The sequence below is a fragment of the Macaca mulatta genome, chromosome 8, assembly GCF_049350105.2.
Source record: "Macaca mulatta isolate MMU2019108-1 chromosome 8, T2T-MMU8v2.0, whole genome shotgun sequence".
Taxonomy (NCBI): Eukaryota; Metazoa; Chordata; class Mammalia; order Primates; family Cercopithecidae; genus Macaca; species Macaca mulatta.
In genome coordinates, this window is record NC_133413.1 from 132042551 (window position 1) to 132057142 (window position 14592).

The following is a 14592-nucleotide window of genomic DNA, read 5'->3' on the forward strand; positions in this document are numbered from 1 at the left end:
AAAATATCAAAACAGATGTTTTCTCATTTAAAGCCCAGAACTTCATTTTTCATATCCTCTATAAGTTCTCATCATCCTTTCCCTTTGAAAATAGCCTATTATCCTCTCATCCAAGCCCAAAGTTATACTATGTAAATACCAAATGTCCAAAGATAACTCAAACTACCTTAGCTTGAAAGTTTTACCTTTGAGAAATTAGGAGAAACTTGACAGAGAAATGCTCCCAACTGCCTAGAAGGGAGATTAACATGCAGATTAACATAATGAAGAAATGCCTCTAAACTCTTCAGACATCAACTGAAATTAGTCATATGGTGGCAATTGACAGGTACTATAATTTGAGTAAGGACTAAATGGTAATAAATAACAATAGTAATATAAAAAGCTTTCATTCTATCAATGATAATATCATAAATAACTTTTGCCAAACTCTTGGAATACATTAATTTATTCTATCCAGAAAACTGAGACTCAGAGAGGTGGTCTGGCCCGTGGTCAACCAGCTAGTAATCTCTATGATTAGAACTTTGGTCAATTGACTCTAAAGCCAATGTCCATTCCTATCTCAGTACGTGACAACCACTAGGCATGACTCTGTGGCTGTAAAGGACCCTAAAGAATAGGATGGGTTTTCTAAAAACCAGAATTTCACTAGAAATTCTTGAGGAGAGGAAAACCATCCCAGTGCCTTTCTTAAACCAGAGACATTTTTCCCCTCGCAATACCATCATGGCCAAAATCTAATTATTATAAAGTATCTGCAGAAAATTAAAACTAGAAACTCACAGGGACCCTACTAATGTTCTAAAGAAGGAAGCTTCAATGAGAACCAGGAGAGGAGAACCCCTATAGTGAGCTGTCAGGAAATTAATGGGAGACACAGCCTGCCTAATTTTCATGCAGGCAAACACCATCACAAATGCTTTCAAAGGTCAAGTTGCAGTGAGTGAGGTAATGCTGTTTGGAGAGTGAAATAAACATTACTTTGCTTTTGCTCTAAGATTTTTTTCCCCCATTTTTTGTTTTCCTTTTCCTTCTCTCAATTTTAATTTTATTTTTTTGCTCTTTTAAATCAAAATTGTTCTCACCACCCTTATTTTGCCCAGTCTCTGCAAAAAACATTTTATAGCCTCCCTTCAGCCTGCAGATTTTCTCAAGACCCTTCTGCTCAGGCAGACACTATATTCTTACAAAGCTGGAGAGTTTTAGAGTGTGGAAAATGACGTTGGATTTGACTTGGCAGAATCAAGGGGGCAAAGAAGGTAAGAGGGGGGAGAGAAGGGAAGGAAGGAAGGGTCTCCTGTCAAAATAATCCTGATTTTTAACCAATAACACGGCACAAATTAAGCATTTTCATAGATAGTCTCAACAGTTTTACAAGATTTTTTTTTCTCTTTTTCAAAATGTGCTTTCAACAGTCATGCTATTTTCAAATGAACTGAAAGAAGTACTGTGTTCAGAAGGGACAAGGATGGGCTATAGCATATGACTGGACAGATACAAAAGCTGCTTTATTTAAATGTATGTTTGCCCTGGCAGTAATTTGGAGACCTACCTGTACATAATCCACACTTCGTCCCAGTGCTCTGAAGGCTGTGTACATGACTTCTCTTTTTCCACCCCATTTTTGCATGATGCAGATACTTTTGTTGGACAAGACCAATTGTGTTACGTGTTGCGAGCTTTCTTTATGTGACTCATCCGTCTCACCGGGACCCTTTTCGTGGAAGTTGTTCTTCCAGATATAAGTGGCTGATTTGTCTCTGCCCATGACTTCACTGAAGATGTCCATCATGTAAAGGTCATCTTCTGAGTTCCCATCTATGACCATGACAACTTTAATCCCAGGGTAGGTTAGCCTTTTCACAGATTGCAAACATTTTCTTAAGTAGTCTGGATCTTCTTGATAGGCAGCGATGCAAAGGGCAACTGTTTTGTTCAACTTTATGGGGGTTTCTAGGGATTTTTTCATTTTCCGGTGCTCCAAAAAGGCAAACAGGCTTTGGATGATGAGGTGTGATGCCAAAAAGGCACCATACAGTCCAAAAGAGAAATAGTAATTATCCGTTTGGATAAACTGATAGCCAACAATATAAGCAGCTGTGATTCCAAGGAGGAGAGAGACTCCAAAGAGTGTGGTTCCAATTATCCTCAGGATACATAGAAACCTCTCACAATGCATCTGTAATATAATCAAATGATACTTTGGTTAACCATGATTGTCCCACACTTGTTATATACCTAGTATCACGGGGAGAGCATTGGACTAGAAGCATTCAGGAGTTTTAACACTCAGTTTTTCACCCAACTCATTCTGTGACTTTCTGCACTTCAGTTTGCTCATCTGCAAAATAGCGATAAGGATGCCCTTCTAGTATACCTCAGGGAGTTGTTTCAAAGGTCAAATGAGATGATGGTACAGGATACTACTGAAAACCAATGTATTAAACGAATACTGCATACATTGCTTTAATGTGTTAGATCACTTGCCTAAGGCTGTACTCTATATATGTGTTCATAGCCAGGTGTGGACCCTGAAGTTTCTAACACCCAAAGCAGTCATTTTTCTATATAGTCCCCTCACCCCTTGATACTGGCCAGTGAAAAACATCCACTGGAGATTTTGCTAAATTTCTCATGTGTAATTTAATCTCACCTCCAAAGCGTATTCCTCAACTTAAATCCTTTCATGCAGCCAGCTGAGATTGGAGATCAGGATACTGGATTCTAGTACTAGCTCATTAATTAACTGTGTGACCTCGGGTGAGTCCCTATACCTCTCTGGGTCTCAGTTGTTGTTTTGTAAAAATAACTGTTAAATGAGGGATTTTAGAATTGATTATTTCTGAAGTTCCCACTGATACTAAAAATCTTCCATCCCTAAGTACCTTGCATAGATATCTATCAAAGCCCTCATAATTCTGAATTGTACTCCTTTGTTCCAATGTCTATCTCCTCCATCCACCATCACCAATACTAGATGATTAGATCCGGAGCATCACGAACCTTACTAGAACACAGTAAACACAATAAATGTTTATAGAAATAGTGAACACATTAAAGGACAAATAACATCATGATTTATTTCAGCAAGTGAGTTTCCATCCTGTTAAAAGCTATAGTACATTAGACCTGAAACACATTTCCATTCAATAATAGTCAGTATTGTAGTCATCCCTAAATTTTGTCTATCTCCTGAAAAAAGTTTTAAACAACTCAGGGACCAAAGGACCATTTTTCCTAAAACATTTGTATTTCCCAAAGGATTTATATTTCCCAAAGCATTTCCGATGTTTACATTAAAGGGGTGGTTGGCAACCCTTTTTATTTTATTTTTTTCCTCCTGAAGTTTTATTTTCCTCCTCTTCCAAGGATGAACTATCAAAGAAGATATAATTGGTATAAATGTAACATCCTCATCTTTAGTCATTTGCATCCATTTTTGGCTTTTCTCATATTTGCACATATTTAGTGTTTAATCTTTTTCTTTAATTCAATTGATTTTTAAAAGCTAAGTAAATTTATTTCAAATAGAAACTTAGACTAAGCAATTACCTTTGCAAAATATTTTGCTTGATGTGCTATTTATAATTTCCCAATCCACGTGCCAACTTAACACCGACTGTTCATACAGTATCCTCTAGGCTATTAACAGCTGCATGGCCACCACGTTGCTCAGCTCCAAGAGGCACCATTCACACAGTCACTTGCTATTCCCGGCAATTGTACATTGAGACGATCCTGAGGGGATCTGCACTGTACTTTTGGGAAACCTTAGTGTGGCTTCTTACCAATTGTGTTGCCTTTCCTTCCTGAGCATAGACTTGGCGTGGCCAAGGCATTCCAGGCTTTGGAAATCTGAGATGTGCCACTTCCAGTAAGATCTTTTAAGAAAGATAATATACCCCCTCTCATCTCTCTGGCCCTTCAACAGGCCTGATACACATATCAACAATGTTTTAGGGAATTGGAAAGCCCCAAGATAGATAGAGATTGGTCCTTGGATTGCCATATGAAAGGGAGCCACCCACCAGACAGGAATACCTGCCATGGACTCTTATGTTAGCACAAAATAATTTCTGGATTTTTGTTTGTCTATTATGCATTTGGGGCTCAGTGTATTCAACTAGCATAACTTAAATAATGCAAAGCACCCTGGAGATCAGGATTCTAGCTCGCAGACGTCACTTTATTGTTGTTAAATGGAAGTAACAGAACTTGTCAAAGACCCCACAGGGCTGTGGTGAGGAGCAAAATGGAACAGTGTTTATGAAAGTGTTTTTAAAAACCAGAAATGCATTGCAGCTTAAAGGATCAGTTAACTAGGAAGCGAAAAAGCAAACATAACAAAAAGAAAATTGGTGTTCCACTTCTAGCAACTATGTGGGACACCATAGCGTGTAATGTTGGAGTCTGATAAATGTAACCTTAACCCAAGTGGAAAGTTTAAACTGTTGGGGAATGGTGAAATGCTGAGTTTTCAGTGAAAGGCAGGCAAGTACAGCATCTCTTGTTAATTAACACAGCTGAGGGGATGCTGAAAACTCCCACGTGATACATTAACCGATGCCTAAAGGTGCTGGGAGCACCAGACTTGGAACTTGTCATTTCCAAGACGTGAGTCATTCTCACAAGAGTGAAAAATTTCAAGGGGACTAAATCACTTTGCCAGGGAGAAGCTTAAGTGTGTATTTAGCTTGTGTTTAAAATCACCATAGCCAGCAAAAGAACTGCCTGCCATTCTTTTCCATTATTCACATTTTCCTTGCTTTTATCAGCACACGTGGACACAGAGAGTGTTGACATAGCATCTGCTGGCCACAGCCGAAGTGGGAACACCCTCTTACATCATAAGACTCTACAGAATGTCCTTTTGAAGCTTGGGAAAAGTACTTTACTAGCATACTACAGCAACGTGGCTAGAAGTGAACCTTTATATTTCTGCGAGATATCTCAGTGTTGTCTAGTATTGCACACACAGCATCTTGGTACAGGCCAAAGGGCAAAAGGCACGTTTTAGAGCCAGCTTTGCTGAGGGAATACATTGATCTCAGGGAATGACACACAGGACGTGTTTCTTTCTAATTTCCCCTGGGCAACTGCACTGATATGGGCACCATATGTGTTAGACTTTCTGAGACAATCCCCAATTCAAATACTGTTTCATAAGCATACTCTCCTTGTCAGACATATGGCTTTATAGTTAAATTGGAAAATAGTTCAATCCTAAATTTTAAGTACTTGCTACTAGGTAGAAAGATGATTTAGAAATATATACTCTCTAAATATTTAAAATTAAAAACTCAGATGTTTTTCCCCCAGTATGAGACTTTGGCCTATTAATTGATACCAAATATTTACTAACTTGTATTCTCTAGAGAATTAGGCCAAGTATTAAAGAACAGCTTGCTATACTATAATGCATATTATTATATATATCTCCAGAAAGTCAATGGAGATACATAATCTGTTTTCACTAAAGTGTCCCAAGGACATAAAACAGTGCCCTGCTTATAGCTGGTGTTCAGTAAATATTTGTTGAATGCATGAGTGCAAATATATTCATCATCATCTTCATTACTATCATTATTATAAAGGCAGCTAACATTTATTCATCATTTATTAGGTTTCAGGCAGTGGGGCAAGTTTTTTTTTTAAACATAATCTTATTTACTCTTAATGACTTTGGGTGGTAAGCACATTATTAATCTCATGTTACATATAACTATGCATATAATAAAGATACCAAGACTCTGGGTATTTAATTAACTTGTCATAGTCAAAAAACTAGGAGTTGGATCCACACAGTGGCATAATGCCAGATAATTATTCTCAATAAATTTGCTGACTATATTTGAATCCTCATGACAAAATAGGTGGTATTCTTTTGTTTTTGGCTAATAAAATGTCATCGTATAAGGAAAGATTAGAAAAAAACTTTGAATGTTGTTTCCCTACTTTTTTTTTTTTTTGAGATCAATCTCACTCGTCACCCAGGTTCCCAGACTGGAGTGCAGTGGTGCAATCTCGGCTCACTGAAACCTCCTCTTCACGAGTTCAGTCGATTCTCCTGCCTCAGCCTCCCGAGTAGCTGGGACTACAGGCATGCATCACCATGCCTGTGTAATTTTTGAATTTTCAGTAGAGATGGGTTTCACCATGTTGGCCAGGCTGGTCTCCAATTCCTGACCTCAGGTGATCTGCCTGCCTCGACCTTCCAAAGTGCTGGGATTACAGGTGTGAGCCACTGCACCCGGCCCAAAAATTGTTTCCCTACTGCGATAGAAAATGGGAAAGTGGCACTCACTCAAGTACAGACACAAGGCTGGCCAACACTGAGATTTCGGCCTCATATATTTTCTATGTGGGAACAACCTAAAGAGATGTGAAAAGTGCTTGTTTCAAAGGAAGAGCCTGGTTCCATCTATGCAACGGCAATTCTGCTCCTAATGCCAACAGCCAAAATCCTGTCTTACCATAGAAAAGGCACTGGTGTTCCCACTTCTTCCACCTGTGGAGCAGATATACAGCCTTGCTGTTGGCTCATATACCCCAGTGGGACTCTACAGGTCACTGGACCTCGAAGCCATTTCCTCTCCCTTGACTTTTTTGTATTAAGCAGAGAGCGAAGTGCTGAATGAAAGGAGAATAACATCTACTCTCACTGCCCCAGTGCAACAGTGAGAGTTGAGTTCAATGGAGTTACCCTAGTTTTCTTTTTCTTTTTCTTTTTCTTTTTTGTTGAGATGGCGTTTCGCTCTTGTTGCCCAGGCTGGAGTACAATGGCACGATCTCGGCTCACAGCAACCTCCGCCTCCCAGGTTCAAGTGATTCTCCTACCTCAGCCTCCCGAGTAGCTGGGATTACAGGCATGTGCCACTACACCTGGCTAATTTTGTATTTTTAGTAGAGACGGGGTTTCTCCATGTTGGTCAGGCTGGTCTCAAACTCCCGACCTCAGGTGATCCACCCGTCTTGGCCTCCCAAAGTGCTGGGATTACAGGCATGAGCTACTGTGCCCGGCAGGAGTTACCCTAGTTTTCATAAAATGGTCCTTCCATTTTGGATCTGGGAGAAGCTGAAATGAATTCAAATTTATTGAGTCAACATCTGGGAAAGAATACAGTTAGGTCTGATGATACCTCTTCTGGGAGGCCTTAGCTTATCTGTCCTTCTAAAGCAACTCCTCCACCCTTGCCCTCTCTTCACCCCGCCATGCTCTCTCCCCTTAACCTGCTTGATTTTCTAAGTAGTATATACATATATATATGGGCATAGAGTATATATGTACATACTCTGTGGCCTTGGGGGCTTGTGTAGTTCAATGATTTCATTTGTCCTTGCATGAAAACCAGGGCTTGGCTCATAGCAGGGACTCAATAAATAGATTTTCAATAAATAAATAAGCCCATTTGGACTCAGGCAGTCAATGTAGACTGACAGATACAGGTTCTACCCCAATCTTTACTGCAGAGGCAGTGAATATGTGCTAGAGACAACCAAACCCTTAAGGGTACCCCTCAAATAGTCTTTTTTTTTTTTAAAGAAATCATCTCCATAATTTTTCACCCAGATGTCTAAAGGCAATGGTTACAGGGATTCCCAGACCAGGTCTAGAAGGCCTTTGGAAAGCAAAGATAGAAAAGGCAGATGGTCCCCAAGAGCATTTACAGGGATTGTGAGTTGCAATCTGAGCTATCTTATGAGCTCAGGGGTCAAGTTTGGGGCATCAACTTTTATTATCTTGAATTCCAGTACCCTTACAGTGTTTATTGTCCATTAATCCATATGCTGCTCTATATTTTGGCTCTAATGACTTGTGAGCATGTGTGCATGTATGTCTTGTCTCTTCAACTAAATAAATTATCTAGTATTAACCAGATTAGTAAATATTTTGAAATCAGTTATACTAGTATTCAAATCCCAGCTCTGCCATCTACTATCAATTTCAGAGAATTTGACCTCTGGAACCAGACTGAGTTGGGATAGAATCCTGGCTCTTCCTTTTAGTGGCTAGATGACCTCGAGCAAGTTATACAATACTTGTCATCTTCAGTTTCTCCATCTATAAAATGGAGCTAATCATATTGACTCATAAAACAGATGAGATTTTAAAAAGGAATCTAAGTATATATTCTAAAAAGAAATTATCAACAATTAGATCTTGGTGATGTTAGCTTCCTGCCAGTAACTACCTAATAATCTTGACTCTCCTTCCATTTAACTCATTACTTATGGGTTAACAAGTAATAACTATGGCATGATGGAAAGGAGGACTGGGAATCAGAAGAAATGGATTCAAGTCTGCACTCTGCCTTATATTAGCAACCTGGCTCAGACAAACCGCTTGAGGGTTCTGTGAATAAGTCATGTGTCCTTGGACAATTCAATTAGTATCTTTGAACTTAAGTTGTAAAGTACACTTGTGTCTCTTCATCATTATATTTGAAAATCCACTCAAGACTAGGTTCAGTGTCTTTTTAACTTATAGCCAAGTATTTAAACACACAAAGGCACAAAAGATGATGCGACGTTTAAAGAATGTTTCTCTAATGAAGGCGTGAACTGGTTCTAAAACACAGGCTGTCTTTATGCATAAACTCATGTTGTCTGGGAGAAGGGGCAATAGGCCTGAAATCATATGCATGATAATTAGAATAGGGAATATTAATCTAGCCTGGTGACACTAGCAGGGATAATAGAGATCTGCTTCTAAGCAGACATACTCAGGTCAGGTGGTAGCTATCTGCTGGCTAAGAGCGGATTAGGAAGGTATGGTGAATAAAAGGTTAAAAAGTAGTGGTTCCCAAATTTTGCTATATATGCAGATTACCCGCAAGTTCATAAAATGTACAGATCTGTGGCTCCCACATTTTAAGTTCATTGATATGGGCTGTGCCCAGGTCATCACAAGTTTTAAAATCTCCTCCGGCAATTCAACTATATAACAAAGTTTGGCAACTACTAGATTAAAGTAAAATAAGACTTTCATGACCTCATTCACATTGATACCCATCCCTGATGTGTATTCCCTCTGCTACTGTCCCTAAGTAGAAATCTGAGATAGGAGGACCCAAATGAAGTCTCCCCCCAGCAGGCTTCACATTTCAACACATTCCCCCCTGGAACACAAAGGATAAACCCTCCCAACTCCCCCTCCCAACCTCCCTTCTCCCCTTCTGACCTTCTCTTCCTCTCTGGCTTTGAAGTCTGCCTTTTTCTCTCCAGTCCCACTGCAGTTATCCTAGCAAAGACCCTTGAGCCAAGCTTCCAGGGTTATGATACAAGCCTTTGTTACAGGACTTGTCACCCCAGCGGTGTCTGGGTTCAGAACTGTAGGTTTCAGATTTCTTTTCCTTTGCACCATCTATATTAATCAACTCTTTCTAGGATGTGTATTCTTCCAACTGCTCTACTGGTTCCTGAACTTCACCATCCTAAACTTAGCTCACAGTGTAGGGGGAAATAATTACCAAATGGCATGGAATCTTAGTTTTATATGTACCTACATTGGCTCCTGGGAATTATATCTATAGGTCAAAACCCTACTTACAGAGCCAAATGTAGCACAAATGCCAAGTCTCTTTAAAAAATCTTTACTGATCTCTCTCAATCAGATGTGATTTCTCAATATGAACCCCCATAAAACTTGACTAGTGCAGCTACAGCATAAATTAGCATGAATTCAATTCAAGGGCATTATATTCCAAGAATTCTTGAATTAAATTCCATCCACACGTCTTACTAATTAATTTGAGTGAATTGCTTAACTTTTCTGAGGCAAAGTTCTTTTACTTACAAAACTTTCTTTGCAGATTAGGATCAGATAGATGTATGTAAACCATCTAGTTGAGTGCCTGAAACATACTAGACATGTGATAAACAATAGCTGTTGTTTCTTATGGGCCAGATCATATTTTGTCTTACAGTATATTTTTAAATTTCATTAAATAAACTTTTAACTAATTTTTAAATTATCTGCAGTATAGATGTATTCAGTTAAGAGGCATTCATCAATAAATTTATTTAATTTAAATAAGAAAATATTTAACAGTGTGACCTTGTTATATTTGAGTCTCATCAGTAACATTCTCCTAGATTGTGGGAAAGGCAGCATATATATGAACTCCACATGACTACCATTCAAAATACACTTTTTTTTTTTGAGATAGAACCTCACTCTGTCGCCCAGGCTGGAGTGCAGTGGTGAGATCTCAGCTCACTACAACCTCCACCTCCCGAGTTCAAGAAATTCTCCTGCCTCAGCCTCCCTCAGCTGGGATTACAAGTGGCCACCACCACACCTGGCTAATTTTTGTATTTTTAGTAGAGACAGGTTTCACCATGTTGGCCAGGCTGGTCTCGAACTCCTGACCTCAGGTGATCTGCCCTCCTCAGCCTCCCAAAGTGCTGGGATTACAGGAGTGAGCAAAATATACTTAAATAATTTAAGGCTGTATGCAGTAGGATAATACTTACTCTACATAGATCGCTGCTAGAGGGGAAACGATAAAACAACAAGTTGGGGTGATGGAAATTAGTTTTCTCTACAGGTAGCTGTCCCTCCACTCCGTTGATATACGAGCTGCAACCAACTCTGTCACTGACAGGAACACAGCCTGGGTTTGCATGGATAAAGAGGAGAACCCAGAAGGAGACATGGGGGTTATGCTCTGTCCTCCCGTAACTTCAACTCAGGGATCACACTTCATACAAGAGCCAGGAAGCTAATAATGCAACAAACTACTTGTTCTTAGACTTTGAAAGTAACTGTGTAATATAACTTTGAAAAAGGGTATGTCTACCTTGATCCATTGACAAAGGACTTCCCCCAGAGTGCTAACAACAGGAAATAAATGAACCAGTGAAAAGTGTTTAAAATTTCAAGAAAAAAAATATTTAAAAAAAAAAAAAATTCTTACCTGGTAAGGAAACCATGTATGGGAAAGTATTTATGAAATTCAATACTATGGGGCTATATTCTACAGACCTAACAAAAACGAGTGGTTCCAACTAACTTACTTTCTAGTAACAGTTTCTTACTCACTTGTTGCACAATTCCCCATTTCCAGGAAGGTAGCTGACTAAATATCTTTGCTCTGTGGAGAGTGACATTAGAATTTAATGCTAGTCACTGATTTGTTAAGTCCTTGAATTTTTATAAACTGCATAACTTTCTTTGATAAAGGGATTCGACTCTGGGTACAGTACAAGTAACTCAGGTAATACGCATTTGTCAGCACAAATGCGTATTACCTGATATATTTTTTTATTTTGTGTATTACACAGTATATTTTTCTATTTACCAGACTCAGGTGATATCTAAGAAAAAAGAAATAGGGGGGATGATACTTTAGCTATAATATTTTATTCTAGAAATGTCCACTAAGAAATCAGAATTATCTTCCCAGAATTGGACACATACAAGACATAATCTATCAATGCAACAGGTACCTTAAAGGGTTAAATTGTCATTGGAAATGTAAAAGAATCCTGAAACTATTGGCAAAACTTTTGGTGGAGTATGATGGTACTCAAAATACAGTACCTCAGCTGTACTGTAATCTTATTAAATCTAGAAAAATGTGGTGAAAACTAATGAATGAGTCAACTTGCACACATTGGAAGGAAATAAAAATTTAGAATTTAAAAGTTCTTCTCAATTCAGTAGTCACAGAACTATAAAACTTAAAATTGTATCTACGAAGAGGTTGACGGACTTGGATCTATAGAAATACATATTTTAATTTTAAATCTAATATCGTGAATGTAAATATGTGTTGACCGTTAAAAACTTTATTCTTAAAATAACCTTTTTAAAAAATAATAACCTGACTTAATACCGCCAAAAGTACTTATCATATGCCTTAACCGCAGTGAGAAATCCGAGTTAAAGTCTTGGAATGTACAATGAGCGGTGAAGTTGTCTCCCTCTTAACAAGCGGCCTCACTCCTCCAGCAAAGGCCATCTACCAACTTCCTTCGCTTTATTCTAACACTGAGCTGATGGTCTATATATACTCAGGCCTCCAGTTGGGGGAAGCCCTTGGTGGCCAATCGGGGCTTCCCTATCTATTGCGTCACACCTCCCCCCTGCGTGTGACGTCAAAGGTAATCCCAGCCCAGACACGTGGGTTGGAGCAGCCTCGCGTTTCTGGGCAATTGCTCCTGAGACCCAACAGGCAGCAACGGTCCCAAGGGTGAGGAAGTGGGCAGGGAGGGGCTGATGGGACTTCTACACGTTCCCTCCCGGAGCGCGGCTGCAGCAGCTCGTTCGTCCCAGAGGCGCGCGGTGTCCCTGAATCTAAGTACTCAGCGCAGGCGTTTCGGGGACGGAGGGAGAGGAACTGGGGGAAACTGGCACCTAAGACTGTGTAATAGGACCCGGGTCTTGCAAGCCCTCCTCCCCAGGCACCGCCCCTGTGCTCCCAGCGCCTCTTTGCAGCCTTAATTATCCTTTTAGCGCCGTTCCCCCGCGGCTGCGTTTCCGTGGTCAGAGGAAGAAGGCTTTCTCGCCTCCCGCTTCTCACCCTCATACAGACCCTCCTTTCAGACCCGCCCTCCTGTTCACAGGGACCCATTTCGGAGCCCTGGCTCACGCTGGGCGGGAACTGGCGTGACGAATTCCGCCCAAGGTGTTGATTATCCATCCCAACCCAGCCTCTGGCTTCCCTCCCACCTCCACCCCAGCTCCCGCAGGCCCCTCGCCCCCTTCCTGGGCTGGGCGCTCGAGACGGCGCCCCCAGATCTCCCACCGGGCAGTGTCCCCAGCTGCAACGGAGGAGAGAAGCGCCGGCGTGCGCTGTGCCACGTCGGAATTGGCTCTGGGGACGTTGCAGCTGCCGAAGCGCAGCGCGCGGTCCCCACGCACGCCCTGCCCCCGGGCGGCCGGAGGGTGGCCCGGCGCGGAGAGGAAGGATGCGCGCTCTCCTCCCGCTCCCATCTGCGGGTGCCACTGCCTGCGTCAGGGACCCCTGGCCCGAGTAAAGCTTCCGGAGCCGAGCTGAGCCCAGACTGACGAGCCTGACACTTTAATGGGGTGCGGGAAGTGCAAAGGAGGGGAGGCCCGGGAAAGGGGGGAGTGGCTGAGAGGGGGCCGGTAGCTGCGAGGAGGTAGAGAAGGACCCTCCTTCTCCAGGGTCCCCGCTTGTCGGAGCTGGAAGCCCAGATTGCTTAACCCTTTGCATTCCCAGCAAGAAGCGAGTTTCTCACTTAAAAGTAAAACGCTCTGGGCTATTTCAGTTTTTCTCCCCACAGTGTGTGTGGTGGGGGAAAAAAGGAAGGGAAGGGGTGGGGGCGGCTGTGCAGAATGCATTTTCCTTACACATTGGGAATTCTTGTTTCCTAACTCAGGAGCCCCTCTGCTGCTCCGGAAGATGCAAAATGGAAAAGTACATCTGGGGACGTGCAGCCTTCCCCAGGCAGAGAGGTTACCTGTGTCCCCAGAAAGGCAGCGGATTTCTAGCGAGAGCCTCAGAGATGGGAAAAGAGGGCTATGTTGCTAAGCCTGACAGTGACCTGAAATATTCCCTGATCTTCAGTCTGTTGGAAATTTTTAAACTTCCAACTTTTCTATCGAAACTGGCTTCAATTTTTAAAAAACAATTATATGGATAATTTCTTCCTTCTCCCTGGCCTGTTTGAGGACCTTCATCCTTCACCAAAACGCGCCAGTGTAACGTACCTTGTTCAGCTCTTGGTCATAAAGGCGTCCTCAGCCTGTCTGTGTGGTCCCGGAGGGTCGGTGGCGGGCAGTTTCCAAAATTGAGGTAATAAGAGATCAGATGAATTTGAGACGACCGGCCAAAAAAAATAAGAAATTTAAAAACAACATTTAAAAAGGACAGGGGAGTCTTAAATGTTTGATTCTCCCCCACTTTAAAAAATAATTTCACTAATATTCTCTTTATTTTTCCGTTGCACTTCAGTCTAATTCTTTAAAAAAAAATTATGCTTTAAAAATATATTAACTTTTCTTTTTTTTTTTTTTTTGCTTCAGTCTTTCTGCCCCCGATAACAGAAAATCTCTTTTTCGCCTTACAGAAAAAAAAAAAAAAAAAAAAAAAAAAAAAGACTGTGGAAGACTCAGCAGAACCCAGGAAGCGCAGAATCGGGAGAAAAGTCTTTGGCTGGGGCTGTTTCAAGTCTCTGGTTCAATGGGCTGCTCGAAGCCAGGACTGGGTAATTCTTTCCAGACGTCTTGACTTCTCCTTCCTCGCCGTTGTTGCCTTTCTGCCTCCTCCAACTTAAGGGGGTCTTAACAAGTGAGCTGGTGGGTGTTTTAATAGGGCGGCGGAGGGAGTGGGGGGGTGAGGGAAGTGGAGAGGGAGGTGTGGACTGGGGAACCCTGAGGGGAGGGAACTGGGAGCGCGGGCGGGCGGGCGGGCGGGAGGCGGGGAGGGGGAGAGGGAGAGAGAGAAATTGGCCATTCAAAGCCTTCTCTGAGCTAGAGGCCGGTTCTAAACTCCAATGAATTCAATTAACTTGATTGCTAACGTGTGCAGAGAAATGCAAGACACATAGGGGGCCACCACCTGATTCCCTACTCTCCTCTGGCGGCGGCGGTGGGAGCCCTCGCCTCTTGGATTTCCC

General features: G+C 41.6%; 1 protein-coding gene across 1 annotated transcript in view; it reads right to left on the bottom strand.

Moving 5' to 3' along the window:
- Positions 1–14317, bottom strand: part of HAS2 (hyaluronan synthase 2) — a 28689-nt gene extending 14372 nt beyond the window's left edge. The window contains exons 1-2 of the mRNA XM_001098841.5: positions 13685–14317; positions 1556–2182 (exon numbers count right to left, since the gene is read on the bottom strand). Coding sequence (XP_001098841.1) covers positions 1556–2182 — 627 coding nt within the window. The 5' untranslated portion in view covers positions 13685–14317. The remainder of the gene's footprint in view (positions 1–1555; positions 2183–13684) is intronic.
- Positions 14318–14592: the final 275 nt, after the last annotated feature.